The 16,037-nt window shown below is 35.8% G+C and overlaps 1 protein-coding gene across 1 annotated transcript in view; it reads right to left on the bottom strand.

The window, feature by feature from the left end:
- Positions 1-2,132: 2,132 nt before the first annotated feature.
- THSD7A (thrombospondin, type I, domain containing 7A) overlaps positions 2,133-16,037 on the bottom strand; it is a 507,842-nt gene continuing 493,937 nt past the window's right edge. Inside the window, exons 24-28 of the mRNA XM_011942957.1 lie at positions 9,094-9,189; positions 6,278-6,360; positions 5,717-5,927; positions 3,211-3,298; positions 2,133-2,521 (exon numbers count right to left, since the gene is read on the bottom strand). Coding sequence (XP_011798347.1) covers positions 2,437-2,521; positions 3,211-3,298; positions 5,717-5,927; positions 6,278-6,360; positions 9,094-9,189 — 563 coding nt within the window. The 3' untranslated portion in view covers positions 2,133-2,436. The remainder of the gene's footprint in view (positions 2,522-3,210; positions 3,299-5,716; positions 5,928-6,277; positions 6,361-9,093; positions 9,190-16,037) is intronic.

Below are 16,037 nucleotides of genomic sequence, written 5' to 3'. Positions count from 1 at the left end.
GATTCTCTCTTAACCATTTTGGACAAATGGATTTTATTTTATTCAAAGAGATCAACTTTAGGATTATTTGGAAGACCCCTGAGTATATACATAGATAATCACAGTTTTAGAGTAACAATATTATTTTTTCTTCCTCTTTAATAAAACAGATAAAATGGATTTTGTTTTTATGGTTTTGTTTAAATCCTTGCTTTAAAGTAAAATTTTCATCTTCCTACCTGTTCTCTTTGAAATGATTTACATTTCCTAATATAGTGAATATTGAATAAGGAATTAGCGCTTACTGCATTTAGTTCTTATTGAAATACATACAAATATTTTCATTTTGGGGACAATGACATCCTAACCTGATGTCTTTTGTAATCTTTGCAAACACTCTAATCAACAGCAGGGGGAGTTCATACTCTAGTATGAGGGTAAAATACCTTCTAATCCAAAACACTTTTACAGGAGCACAGCTGTTTAAAATAGCATGTTACACTATTTTTCAAAGAACCTGAAAAGCTACTCTCACAAAGGTTGTTGCAATAATGTTGCCTGAAAATGGTATTGCTTTTTAATGGCACCTTTTGAGTTTTCCTTTCATTTGCAAGAAGTCTGCTGAGTTAAATATTGTTCCACTGTGCCATTCCCAGGGCTACATCTGTAGAAAATATAGCTACTTTTGATACAGTGGGAAATGTAATGACTGTAAATTCTCACCTTTGAACATTGAACAGTCAGTGGGTAAATGAATGAAAACCAAAGATGACAAGTTAGCATTAAAAAATATCCAGACCAGGGGTCAGCAAAATATGACCTGCCAAGGTGGCCTACTCGCTGTTTTTGTAAGGAAAGTTATATGGGAAAACAGTTATGTTCATTCTTTTATTTACTAAGATTGCATTAACAGAATGGCAAAGTTGAGAAGTTGTGACATAGACCTTATGGAAAATATTTTCTGTCTAGTCCTTTACAGAAAAAGTTTGCCACTCTTGGTCTAGATATGTAATGAAGTCTTGGGCAAGATATTTATTCCTCTCTTTTAAAATTTTAGTTTTGAAATCATACATGGAAGAGATTGCTTCAAATTTTGTCAGTGAGAAAGGCAAAAGACTATGGATCTTGAAATCCTGCAACACAGACATTCAAGCTGAAACTGGGAAATCAAATTATAGAGAAAGAAAAATCAACATATAATTTTGATTTCCTTTAGTTACAAAAGTCATTGATACATTATTTTCTCCATCCCCTGAAAATTAAAAAGACAACCAGTTCCTTTTTTTCTTTTCTTTTCTTTTCTTAACAAAGATAACAAATATAAAAATCTAGTCATAAACAGCCTTCAAAGACCAATTACAAACCAACTAGAGGAAGCCACCTTTTAGAGGGTTAAGGGATTAGGGACTTCAACACTTAAATTACCACCATGTTGTCAGTTTCACAATGGCTGCAGTGATGAGGAAGTGTGTGTACAGCAGGTGTAATAGCTGATTTCATCTTGCTGCCATCCAAACTGAACTTTACTCTCTTCAGGATACAAGAACTTGCAAATGTCTTCATGACACTCTTGGCACAGACGTCTTCATCCCATATGAAAAGAGGCAGTTTCTATGGCAATACTGGTTAAGCGCCTATCATGCTGCACTAATATAGTGCAAAAATGTGCCTTCCATATAGCAAAAAAGATGCAGGCAACCAGTTTGAAAATCAGGGAAAGTAGAAACGTATTAACACAAGTAAATTAGTTTTCCAGACAATTACCACTATAAAATACTGAACTTGAGGACTCTTCCTTCTAAGACACTAGTACTTGTCCAGCATTCTTACTTTGGAGAGAGACAAGAATGAAGTCTTAAAAAAGAGGCTCCGTCTCTAAAATGCAGGTCAATACAATCTACCATCAACCACCAAGATGCTGAATTTATTCAATGGATTTTCTGCTTAGCTTAGAGTTTATATGTTATGCATTGTTAAAATTGCTTATTAGCAAGTACATAATCTGACATAATGTGTATCATTCAACTGAGTACACATGTTAATTTGACTATAGTATGGTGGAGATCTTGGTAGAAACTCTTCATGCTAGGAAGTTTTATGGATTAACACTGCAGACAGTCTTGTATCAGGCATCCTAACTAGCCAATTCCACAATTATTTTTAGAGATGAAAGTGGTTTTTCAGTTGGTAGACTTCAGAAAAGATGACATAAAACTTTCAGAATGCGGCATGTATTCAGCTAAATCTCCTATAATTCTCATGGTTGGTGGTCTGTATGTAAGTGGTACTGTCTGGAATATCTCCAGTGGCAGTATGATTTTCACTCTTGTCTTTATGATGCCCTTTTTAAAAATTAAAATATATTTTAATCCACACAGTTTGGATACATTTGTTGTGACTTCTGGACATCTATGAAGTCAGAAATCCAAGACTGGTTGTTTCCAGAAAAGTTATATGTTACATGTCAGCATCTCCATCATAGGCTAAGGTTAAAGGTTTCAGTCGGTTGTTTTGCCTTCTTTGGGGTTTCTTTGGCTTTTTGCTGTAAAACAATTCATTACAATTAGGAGAAAAAATCAGTTTCTAATTGTAAATTTGATTGCTTTAAGCAAAAAAAAGTAAAAACAAATTGATAAACCAAAATCGCTTCATTGCCTGTATTGCCTAAAGTCTACCTTAGAATTTGATTTTCTGATCTCCTTGAATTTCAGTTTTTGCTTTGAATAAATTCCAAGTAAACTTCAAGTGTTTTACTATCCTACAAAAGATAAATTATCCAAATGGGATTCTTTTAGTATTGACAACAGAAATAATATCATAGTAGGGTCATTTTCATTTGGTCAGAAACCTTTATAAATAATGCATAATTTATAAATGATACATGTTTTAAAAGATAGTTGAATATGATTAGGTATTACTGTAATATCTTCCTCCATTAGTAATTCAATATAAAAATCCACAGTTTGCCATAATCAGTACAAAGCAATATTCTCTTGAAAGTATGCAAGAGAACACACTCGAGAAGATGACCTGCAGCAAGTTCTTGCTCATCTTTAGAAACGAAATGGTTCAGATATGGTAGCTTTTAGCCCATCTAGGACTAAAGCCATGTTTATTTAGAAATTCATGTGAACACCAGATAAATGTAGAGAACTTATTTGAAACATTAGTTTGCTGTTTCTGTGTTACGATTAAGTATCTCTTTGGATTTTTAATTATTTAAACACTCACCAAGCTAGATAAATCATGGAGACAATAAAGATGAGTAACACAAATGCCCCAGCTGCTACGCCGTAAACCCAGGTCTTTAGTCTCCCATCTAAGAAGAATGGATATTAGTTATTAATTTACATTAGTCTGGTATACATGAGGCAGTCTTTAACGATGACCAATGATCAATCACACATGACCAATTTCTTTCAAAACCCCCAAAATATTATTGCTTCAGCACAGTTAATGATTAATGCAAAGCTGCTGTTATGGGTTAGATATTGCTTCATTAAAGATAAGTTATCAAGGAAAATTGAATTGAAAAGTTACAAATGTTTGACTTTAGATTTCAAGTTTCTTTGTCAAAACTTCAGCTGCCTTTCATCTCAATTTTACTTCAAACTCAATACATGTGTAATGCTATATAAACATTTTCTTCTGATTTTCAATCTATTTTGAGAATTGCAATGATAAGATGAAAAATGCAATTTTAAGAAAGTTTCTACAACCTCGAGTTAACGCAGATAAACAAAAACTTTGTCATTTTTATTCCAGGTAAAATGAAAGTGAATATATTTAACATCTTATGGAATTAATAATCTTTTATCTAGTCTGCACTTACAATGTGTTTTAAAATTGGCTGACAATGTCATTTACAAAAACAACTAGTTTGGTTAACATATAAAAGGATCTATAAATTGTTTTCTACCTTTTCTATTATATGGAATCAGACGTAACAGGAACTTTTATAATTTGGGTTTCTGGTCTCATCGTCTTTGAACGCCTCAATTTTATGCTCTGAATAAACTTCAAGCACAAGTTGTTATTCATGACATTGGCTGATTTAATTTGATCCTCACATCAACATATATTTTCTATTGCAATTAAATATTTGATCTTGGTGTTAAATTATAGATTGGGCAAAACTGACCTCACATAGACTCTGGTTTATTCAATATTTGAAAGGCATCAAATGCAGATTGGTACTGTGGAATTTTTTCGCCTGGAGTTAGATCAAGTTAGAAGTTCATTTGCTGGGAATAAACTCAATAAATATTCTAAATATCCTTTCTTTCTAATCCTAAAGATTTTTTTTTTTTTTTTAAATGTGAGTTCAGTTTAGAATCAAAAGAACTGTTCCACGGTTGAGGTCCTCTACATTGAGAGTTTCTTCAACAAATTTTTTTGGTATTTTCAACATCAAAGAATATCTAAGTTTTCAGAACATGTACTCTCTAAATATATTAAAATTTTCACTTTGGGGAAACTATATATAAAATTTAAAATAATGACAATAATAATCTTTTTTTTTTTTCCCCAAAAGGACTGGTTTTGATCTGAGGAGATCTGCTTCAATTCTTAGTAAACGTCAGAATTGCTACTGGTTGTCTGCTAGTCCATTGTCTTGAACACTGAGGGAAGAGTTTCCCATGCTTACACAGATGAGTCAGCTTTGCACAATAAATTGAACTATCAGCTAAATGAGCCAATTAAAGCAGGAATAATGTGATTAAAAGAAAATCTCCCAAACATTTAAAATATTTTAAAAATCCAATATTTATTCTCTAATAAGGTAAAGTATTCAGACTTAATGCACAGAAATGGAGATGTGCTAGCTATGCAAATTCCTTCCATCTTTTCTCATGTTTCTAATGGCATTTTAAAGTAGACTATGCCTGGCTTTGCCTGGAGATTTCCTTTGCTTCATGGACTAGTAGTTCCTCCAGGGTATGAGAAAAAGTGGCATGATATTATTAGCTGCTTTATAAACCATGTAGCACATTTTCAAGCACCAGGTTAGTTCTAGGGATGAGCATATGATTAAATCCAACTGAGGAGGGAAAGTGTGTAGAGTAGAGAATAGCATATCATGAGGTCTTCAAGCGTTTGCCTGTATTGGCTTTGCATTTATTACCAGATACATGAAGAGCTGTCTGTGAATGTGAAAAAATATTTGAATCATCCCATCCAGAAGGGAAGGCTCCACTGTTGCCCCTGTGTATCTGGCATTAGTACAGATCTGAGTATTTGAGTATGCTGATTTTTAGGGCTGATACAAACTGGTCCATCTACCACGTGACCCCTGGCACAGAACTGCATTACTGATGTTTTTATTTATGAGTCAAACTATTACTGTTCCTATGATCAAATTAAAAATCCTGGAATGCCTTTATAGTCTCCTTTATCCTAGCTCTGAATGACAACACATTTTTTTAAAAATTCATGTTTCCATCTTTGTTCAATTTGAAATTAATTACACTTGTAATTTTTGGACTGGAATTGGACTGAATCATATTGATCCAAAATTTTTTCTCAGAAGTAATTTCATTTCTCTGAACTTCAAACATGAGTTATTTTCCTTAATGATAGTAAAAACTTTAAGAATAGATGGCACTATCAGAATAAATGCATGTAGACAAAATAATCAATAGCTCATATAAAAATGCTTGCTCACTTTTTAATTCTTTGGCATTGCCTAAATGTATAACTAAAGGTTTCTACTTCAACACTAGTCTAGTCAGTTCACCTGGCCCAAATGGCTGCAGAAACCAGGTCCTTCCCCGTCCTGCTGGGTTACTGGAGGGTTGGGTTGGATGTACAGCCCGACTGGTTTTCACATCTCCTCTTTTGTCCTCCATGGTGGGTATTACCACCACGGGGATAAGTGTGCATTGCTCAAGGGTGCTGTTAGAAGACATGACTTCAGTGTACCCTTCTTCACAATGGCATGTTTTTGTCTGCAGGAGAACAAGAAGATTTACACTAGCCATGCAAGGAATCTTTGGAAGTCTAACAGACCTGACTTGAAGAGAAGGCTTTAAACAAGATTTGTTTTGGGAATTACTATACGTAATTCCTGTGATATTTTTAACTACATAGAAACACACTTTTGGCATTATATATAAATGTATTCTAATGGTGAAAGCAAGTGAATTCAGGACTTTTTAGATTGATAAAAGGAGATGTCTAAAATGGGATTTTTATGCCTCAAGACATGCTTTCTTTGGAGGGAGATAAAACTGCACAAGAGACAGTGGGGTGACAAATGATGGAGCTGGCTTGTCTGCCCTGATGAATTTACACATACCTCGCTACAGTACGAGTGGGGTTGACTACACGGTGGGTTACAAGACCTGTCGGCATCAGGCTGGCTCATCACCAAGCAGCCTCCTGCAGAACAGAAAATCATGTTTTGACAAATAATATATCTTGTTATGATGAAAATACACTGTTGTTAGTGACTTGTCTTTGAATCCTGAACTACCTTGGGAATTCTAGGAATTTTTCTGTCAGTGGTTGACTGTGAAATATTTGGTTACCCTTGACCACCTTATTTAGTGACTCCAGGCCCTTCTTACCCAGGGGAGCTAGCTCAGTGTCTGGTACTCAGCAGGTGTTCAACAAGCGTTTGTTGAAATAATTATTTTATAGCTGCTATTTTGAAAATACTAATTGCACACAACCTTTTTCTGCCAGGAGCACATGAAGCCAAGTCCAGCAACTGAAAAGCTGATTTCATTTCCTTTTCAAGTAAAACGAGAGTTTTCATGTCTTTTGAAATAACTCTTTAGCTCTTTATGTTAAATAAATGTTTTCTTTAAATAATGCATATTTCTTTTTTAGAAAAATCACAATTTCTGCTAATTCAGGGTGTTTTTTGGATATAGTGAAGAAAGCAAATGTATCTACTAAATCATTTGTTTTGCACTATGGTTTTGGCTTGATATTACAGCTGTTTATCTCTCTCGTTTATTTTCAAGTGTAGTACCAACTGTGCCTAAGTTGTTTCAAGTGAGGTTTTAAGATGGAAATAGATATAAAAAACACTGGTGACATGAAGGAGACTCATATTTTCAAACTATACTTGTTCAGTTTAACATAATATTAGCAAAACAAAATTTTTTGTTTATGGAACTGATGATTCTCTGGAATTTAATCACAGGTGCCTATTGCCAATTCTTTGTGTTTCTCTCTATTGCAATCACAAAATACAGAAAAATTGTCACAGAAAAGCAGTTAGTCATTGCAAGGCAACTGCAGTTAATTGGCCACATTGAAGTTGTTATCATTAAATACACACACACAAAGCAATATTTTGAGTTTCTTATAAGGACAATTCATAAATTAAAGCAATTGATCAAGATAGGTAATATACTTTACATGCTTGTCTATTTGTCATAAAGAATCGCATCTTTCCTAAAAGATGAAAGAATGCATATAGAGTTTAACATACATCATTTACACATTGGCCTTTTGGTACTGAATAGCATTAGAAATAATCCTTTGGACACTTTGCTGAATTGAAAAGAAATTAATGATTTTATAGGTAAGTCATTTAAAATTTGACTTACCTTTGCATTGGGGGAATAGTCCCAATTGCAGTGGAAAAAGAGTTTTTAATATGTGGAAGAAAAGTCAGGTAAATATTATTTGCATCAAAAAATTGCAAACCTATGGGATCATCTAGAGAAGCTGTTAGAATGCAGACATTTATTTCCAATCTCTGAGCTGAATGGATGACTTCTGTAACAACTCATTCAGAAAGCCTGTCTATCCCTGTCCAGGACCCTTCTCACCCCATACCTCTTAGAGTGGGGTAGATGGAAAGTTTTCTTCCAAAAAATAATACAGTGAGAGAGCAAAGGGTTTCTACTAGACGTCTTTTCTTTGTTACATATGTGACCACAGGGAGTTGTTATTAAGGATTTCTTGAGAGAGCTTTCTCGTGTATAAAATCATATCTTCAAAAAAAAAAAAAAATTGACATCCTGATCCAGCTCCCATACAGAGGAAATAAATAATTGGGTTTCAATAAATCCAGGTAATTTAAAATTCAATATAAAGATGGATAGTTTTCAAAAATCATATTGATCCTTGCTCCTGTTTCTTACTGTATATATTAAAGTTAAATTTATAAATGAACATTACTCAGAGGCATCGAAATGCACACTATATTTTTCCCCCACAGCAGGGTCAAAACACAGCAGCAAGTCAGCCTGAGCAGTTAACTGTCAAGACTCCTGCTGTTGCTATGCTATGGCAATTCCTGTAAGTTAGATTTATAAAAAGAAATTGTTTATGGAAAGGCTTAGATTTCTGGGTCCATGTGCCTGAAATTAAGGTTCTGGTTCTGACTTGCATTTCTTTCTAGGAAATTTGCTTGATTGTTCACTACCTATCTTGAACCAATGTCTCTTCCTCCTTCAAGGCATCCTTGGGATCCCTCATGCTTGCTTACAGGCTTCAGATAGGCTTTTAGTAATTGCACACTAGAGTAGTTCTTTGGAGGCATATATTGGTCGAAGTATAATCAAAAAAATTTCTTCCTTTGGATTTCTTCTTTGGATATACAATAATCTGGGGATGCGGGCACAGTAGATGAGCTGCTCAGATGGTCTGGGTTTGAAATTTACCAGTAGGTCTTCTCTATTAATTAGTTTAAAAATCTCTAAATCATGGACATATGAATTTAAGCAAGATATTTGGATTTGTATCATACTCCCTTGGTGGTATTTTTGGTCTGTATTTATATGCCTTCAAGGCACACAAGCAGAAAGTCAAAAAACTGATCATTTTTAAACATATGGTAAATTATTCATATATAAAATTTCTAGAAAAGGTCTGAAAATTATTTATAACAATTATTTATTAGAATTACATAGTATTTTAATTAAATACGTTTCAGCAGCAATACCTAAAAAGGCTAGGTGAGAGATAATTTGAACCATTATAAAATAATTTGTCATTGGTCAGCAGGTGGGTATATACAGCTTAGGCATCCTGAATCCCAAACAGGCTTTGAATACTGAAAGAGTAACTTTGTTTCCTTAACTATTTTCTTCAACCAGTCACATGTGTGTTACAGGAAGATTTTCAAAGAACAAAGAGAAACTGGAGGTTTACCTGTTACATTTATACCATCTGACCTTTGACACCACACTGTCCGGGAAGAGCCCTTCCAAGCACTGGCCATCCATTTATATTCATAGCAGTGTCCATCTGCAGGGAAATAATAAACACTGGCAAAAACATTCTGTTACCCGGAAGGATAATCATGGGGATAGAGTATTAATAACATATTTATGAACTGAAAAATAATAAGCCCATCTCTGATGATTCAAATGTCCATTTATTGTCCTGAAGTTGCCATGCATATGTTTTAAAATTGCAGCTGTATACCTCAATCCCAACTAATTTTCCATGTCTGCTGTCACACTACCTGGTGGGAACCTAGGTTTTTAATTTAATTTTTAAAAAGTATTGTAAATATACAGCCAAGTATAGAGAATAACTATACATATCTATCTATATAGTTACATATATATAGATATCTATCTATATATAGTTATATATAACTATATACAGTTATATATAAAATTGCATGATGGAAGATATATATAGTTATATATGTATACAGTTATATAGTTATGTATGTATGCAGTTATATACATAGTTATATACATATCTTCCATCATGTAATTTGTATATATATATATAACTATATATATATCTTCCATCATGCATAACTGTATACAGTTATATATATAGTTACATAAATGTATATCTTCCATCATGCAATTTTGTCAAATATTATTTATCCATATTTGCTTCAGTTTTCACTAGCTTGTTGATGAACAAAACATGAGATGTAATTGTATTCTTCTCTGTTCTGATCACCCTCCCTGTCTGTCCATCTAGACATACTATTCTGAAGATATATGACTTTCTTTGCCATGCTTTTAATTTTTTCACTATACACACACACACACACATAATTACTATATACAGAAATGATATATGGTATTACTTTCATGCAGTCATAAATTTTAAAAATGTATCCTATTCTGTGTAGCATTCTGAAACTTAGTCAATGTTACAGGTGAAAGATTTCTAAGTGATTTTAAAAAAGTAGTACAGTCACTTTATTTTAACCACTACATAGAATTCCATTGTACTAAATAACACAGTTTATTTAGCTATTTTTCTATTACGTTATTTTTAGTTTTGTTATTCAAACAATGCCCTGAAGGTCAATCTTGTGCAAATGACCTGGTGCTTCTTTAAGTTGCATATCTAGAAGGGAAATTTCTTGGTATAATTGTAGGGATAGCTGAAACTTTATTAAATATTGCTCATTTTTTTCCTGCAAAAGGTGACAATTTACAAATCTACCAGCAGTACATAAAGATTGTCATTGCTCTAAACACTCATGAAAATTTATAGTTGGCAGATTTTAATTTTTTCTGGTTAGTCTTTTGGGTATGGAAAGTTACCTTGTCATTTTAAATTAAAGTTCCTTGATTACTAAAGTTATTGAACAGTAAAAAAAAAAAATGTTTTGGGACATTTGGATTTCCTGTTATGCAAGCTGCTTATTTAAACCTTTGGCCTTTCTCCCCCTACTACTGACATTTATGTTTTTTCTCATTGAATTGTAGAGATTCTTCATTCTGGAACAGTGATTCTTAAAGTGCGGTTCAGAGACCCTGGGAGACATTGACATTCTTTCAGAGTGTGAGTGAGGATTTCCCCTTTGCAACTACAATCTGTGTATGGTTGGATCTTCTTTACATATGTAAACTAAACTAAGACTGCAATAACTTGAATGCAGAAGCAGATAAGAGAATCCAGGTGTCTTCCTTAAGTTAGACTTTATAAGAGATTTACAAAAATCCAAACAAGACCACTCTTGTCATTAAAGTTATTTTCCATTTGTTACGGTGAACTTATTTTGCAGGATATTTGTTATTTATGGTAACATACAATTTTGTTTTTTGATTTTAAATAAATAAATATTATAAGTTTTCTATTTTTAAAATTATACATGTCAGAAAAGAAAAGTTCTTTCAGATCCTCAACAATTTTTAGACTATTAACTTGTTTTAGATCAAAAACTTTTAGATTTGCTAGTCTATACATGAATCCTTTGAAATTAATTCACTTCATAAGTATATTTTTCAAGTTTGTGGTTTGTCCTGTAACCTCGTTACGATCTATAAACAAAGTTTATAGATCTACTGTGTAGAAGTTTAAAATTTTAATTTAAAGACATTTAAAATCTTTTCCACTTTTGTTTGCACTTTTGGTGTCATATTTATTCCCTCTGGGATGAAGCTTTCAGAGGAAGGAACAGGCAGCAATCTTTACTGTTCTGCAGCCTCTGCTGGTGATGTGCAGGCAAACAGGGTTGGGAGTGGACCTCCAGAAAACTCCAGCAGACCTGCAGCAGAGGAGCCTGACTGTTAGAAGGAAAACTAACAAACAGAAAGGAATAGCATTAACATCAATATAGAAGGATGTCCACTCAGAGACCTCATCCGAAGGTCACCATCAAAGAGCAAAGGTAGAAAAATCCATGAAGATGAGGAAAAACCAGTACAAAAATCTGAAAATCCAAAAACCAGAATGCCTCTTCTCCTCCAAAGGATCACAACTCCTCACCAGCAGGGGAACAAAACTGGATGGAGAATGAGTTTGAGAAATTGACAGAAGTAGGCTTCAGAAGGTGGGTAAAACAAACTCCTCTGAGCTAAAGGAGCATGTTCTAACCAAATACAAGGAAGCTAAGAACCTTGAAAAAAGGTTAGATGAATTGCTAACTAGAATAACCAGTTTAGAGAACAACATAAATGACCCGATGGAGCTGAAAAACAGCTCAAACATTTCGTGAAGCATACACAACTATCAATAACCAGATCGATCAAGCAGAAGAAAGGATATCAGAGATTGAAGATCAACTTAATGAAATAAAGCAAGATGACAAGATTAGAGAAAAAAGAATGAAAAGGAACAAACAAAGCCTTCAAGAAATACGGGACTATGTGAAAAGACCAAATCTACCTTTGATTGGTGTACCCGTAAGTAATGCAAAGAATGGAACCAAGTTGGAAAACACCCTTCAGGATATTATCCAGGAGAACATCCCCAAACTAGCGAGGCAGGCCAACATTCAAATTCACGAAATACAGAGAACAACACAAAGATACTCCTCGAGAAGAGCAACCCCAAGACACATAATCATCAGATTCACAAAGGTTGAAATGAAGGAAAAAATGTTAAAGGCAGCCAGAGAGAAAGGTCCAGGTTACTCACAAAGGGAAGTCCATCAGACTAACAGTGGGTCCCTCTGTAGAAATTCTACAAGCCAGAAGAGAGTGGGGGCCAGTATTCAACATTCTTAAAGATTTTCAATCCAGAATTTCATATCCAGCCAAACTAAGCCACATAAGTGAAGGAGAAATAAAATCCTTTACAGACAAGCAAATGCTGAGAGATTTTGTCCCCACCAGGCCTGCCTTACAGGCCTGTGCTCCTAAAGGGCACACTAAATATCGAAAGAAAAAACCGGTACCAGCCACTGCAAACATGCAAGAGATTGGTCAGAGTGGTGGGAGAAACTATAGGAAAAGCAGCACGCCTTCTGAAAGGTCCAAAGGCTCTGCCTAGATTCAGGGGAGAATAGCCAAAGGCAGCTGTTCTCTGACCCTGAGGCAGACGGCAAGGAGTAGGTACAAGGGAATGTAGGGGAATATCTTGAACACGCTTGTTTACTTGTGTTGAGTAGGAACTGATCTTTGATCATCCACACATGTGATGTTCCTTGAAAGGGGAACAATAAATGTTAATTTCTCACAGATTGTGTTTGCTCCAGGCTTTTGGCATTGTGCCTACAGTGAATGAAAGCATGCAGCTCCAGCTTCTCCGGGTGCACTTTGACCCTAGAGCCAGGCAGACCCCTAGCTGCCCTTACACTGCATACCTGTGTCTGAGTACTATTTTTCTGTGTGACAGGCCTGGCAGGTGGTGCCCGTGTGAAGAACACTGCAATGGATCGTGATGGAACCCTCAAAAACGAAAGTGAAGTGACTGTGTTGTAAGTAATTGGTGCCTGCTCTGGATTTCCAAGTTCGAGGGGATTTTCAAGCTAGGGTTTCATCATGGGAAACCCAGTTATTAGCTCAAGAGTGATAGTATATAAAAATATTGAAATAGCTGCTTAAAGCTAGCAGAGCCTCAGTTTCAGAGGCTGAATTAAGGGACCTAATGCAAATTGTTGTTTTCCATAACCCATAGTTCCTAGAAGGATGCACACTAGACCTAGAGCTCTGGGAAGAAATGTTAAATGACATCATGTACAAGGGCAGTGGGTCCCAGTAACATCTTTAACGTTATGGGCCTTAGTTAGGGCTGCTTTGGCCCCGCTCTACACAGAAGAGCCTAAAAAGGGAATGGAAGAAAAACCATTGTCTACCTTACTGCCTCCTCTTCCTCCCTCAGCCCTGTTGTTACTGGGTAAAGGTGCCACAGAGGAGATAGAGGTTTTCCCTGAGCCCTCTCCCCCAATACAATGGAAAAAAGACAAGAGATACACTACAGTTATGGGACCCTGTCTTAGCAGCATTATAAGGGGAGTTCTTGGTCTGCCTGGTGATGTAAGATCTACAAGGCAATCAAGCACATGAACCAATTACTTTCAACACTTACAAGAAAAAGCATTAGAGAAAAGGGAGCCACTAGCCCATTTATGAGAGGATTAATTAAGGCTATAGCAGACTACTTCCATATGACCCGATAGGCCTGTCAGTGCTAGGTAAAACAACTTTAGAGGCCAGTCAATACCTCCTCTGGAGGGCAGAATTTGATGAATTATGTGAATAGCAGACCTCTTTCTAGTAATGGCCACTGTTGTTATTCCTTCCTGACACCTGACGTGGCTCTCTCAAAATCCTATTTGGGTAGAACAGTGGCCTTTAAAGGGAAATAAATTACAAAGAGCCCATGAATTAGTTGAGGAACAATTAAGAACTGGCCATATAGAATCATCAAACAGCCCTTGGAATCTGCCCATTTTTGTCATTCCCAAAAAGTCTGGTAAATGGAGACCTTTGCGTGACTGACGTGCTATCAGTGCTAATTTGCAACCGATAGGGTCCCTTCAATAGGGGCTCCCTTCCTCCATGGTGATTCCTCAAGATTGGCTTATAGTCATTATTGACTTGAAAGACTGCTTTTATACTATTCCCCTTGCAGAGCAGGACAGAGAAAAATTTGTGTTTACAATACCAGCTATTAATAATGACAGGCCAGCTTGCTGATTTCATTGGAAAGTACTTCCTCAAGGAATGCTGAACAGTCCTACCATGTGTCAGTATCATGTAAATCAGGCTTTGCTCCCCAGTAGAAAAGAATTTCCTAATTGCAAGATCACCTACTATACGGATGCCATCTTACTGGCAGCCCCAAGGGAGCCAATACTTTTGAGTTTATATGCCTCTGAGTTTATATGCCTCTGTCAAGAGGAATACACAGTTACCAGGTTTAATCATAGCACCTGAAAAGGTACAGATGTCCTTCCCTTGGAAATATCTTGGATACATACTAACTTCCTGCTCAGTAAGACCTCAAGAGGTTAAATTGAATACTAACAATATACACACCTTAAATGATAATCAAAAATTACCGGGTGATAGTGACTGGCTCCGCCCCACCTTGGGCATAATGACTGACAAATTACAGAATCTGTTTTCTATCCTAAAGGTAATGCAGCCCTGGACACCCCCAGGTATTTAACCCCCACTGCAAAAAGGGAAATTGAGGAAATAGAGCAAGCTATTTCTCAGACCCATGATATTCAGTCCAATTATTTGTGTTTCCTACTAAACATTCCCCAACAGGATTAATAGGACAGATGGCCCCAGAGCTACACTTCCTAGAATGGGTTTTTGCTCACATACTAGGACTAAAACACTATCTCCCTAAGTCCAGCTAGTTAATAAAGTCATCTATGCAGGCTGCAAATGATGCAATCAATTGCAAGGTTATGACCCTCATGTCATAAAAATATCCTTAAGTAAAAAAGAATTTGAAGCAGTCCTGCCCCTATCTCTAGACCTTCAGATAGCACTCTCTGATTATGCAGGCCATATTGAACATGCCCTTCCCACTGACAAACTACTTCAGTTCTTATCTCATACTCCTGTAGTTATGCCTACAAAGGTAGTTCACTCCCCCATTCCTAATGCTTTAACGCTTTTCACTGATGGCTCTGGTAAAAATGGAAAAGCAGCTATCTGCGTAACTCCCTCACTCAATCTGGATTTACTAGTACTCAGAGAACTGAGGTTGGAGCCCTAATATTGGCCCTGGAAACCTTTTCTGCTCAGCCCATCAATATTGTTAGTGACTCTGCTTACTTCATTTATTTATTGCAAAAACTTTGAAACAGCCTTTATTAAGTGCACTCTTGAGCCCATCCTGTAGGCCCCTTTCCTTTGATTTCAGCAATTCCTGGGTCAATGAACACATCCTGTTTTTATTACACATATTCGGACCCACAGCTCACTGTCTTGCTCACTGTCTTGCCCACTGGCTTATGGCAATGATCAAACAGATTTGCACGTCAAGACATCACTTTTGACCAAGCCACCCAATCACATCAAATTTTCCACAAAAATTGGAGAAATTTATCCCGACATTTTCAGTTGAGACTAGCTAAGCAGATTATCTTGCAATGCCCAGATTGCCAGCTCACAGGCATGTCCCCTCCTTCAACAGGTGTTAACCCTAATCAATTATGACAAACAGCTGATATGCACATCCCTGAATTTGGAAAACTAAGATATGTACATGTATCCATTGATACCAATTCCCACCTAATTAGTGCTCATGCTCTTTCTAGAGAGTCCTCCCAATATGTCATTAAACATCTTAACATTTGCATTTATGGGGCAGCCCACAAAGATTAAAACTAATAATGGTCTGCCTTACACCAGTTCCCAATTTCAACAATTTTGTCATACATAGAACATCCAACATTACACAGGTATCCCATATTGAAAGGTGAAGCC

The sequence above is a fragment of the Colobus angolensis genome, unplaced genomic scaffold (genome assembly GCF_000951035.1).
Source record: "Colobus angolensis palliatus isolate OR3802 unplaced genomic scaffold, Cang.pa_1.0 Scaffold104, whole genome shotgun sequence".
In the NCBI taxonomy this organism is placed as follows: domain Eukaryota; kingdom Metazoa; phylum Chordata; class Mammalia; order Primates; family Cercopithecidae; genus Colobus; species Colobus angolensis.
Note: the sequence above shows the minus strand (reverse complement) of the source record. Positions and strands in the feature narration are given on the sequence as shown.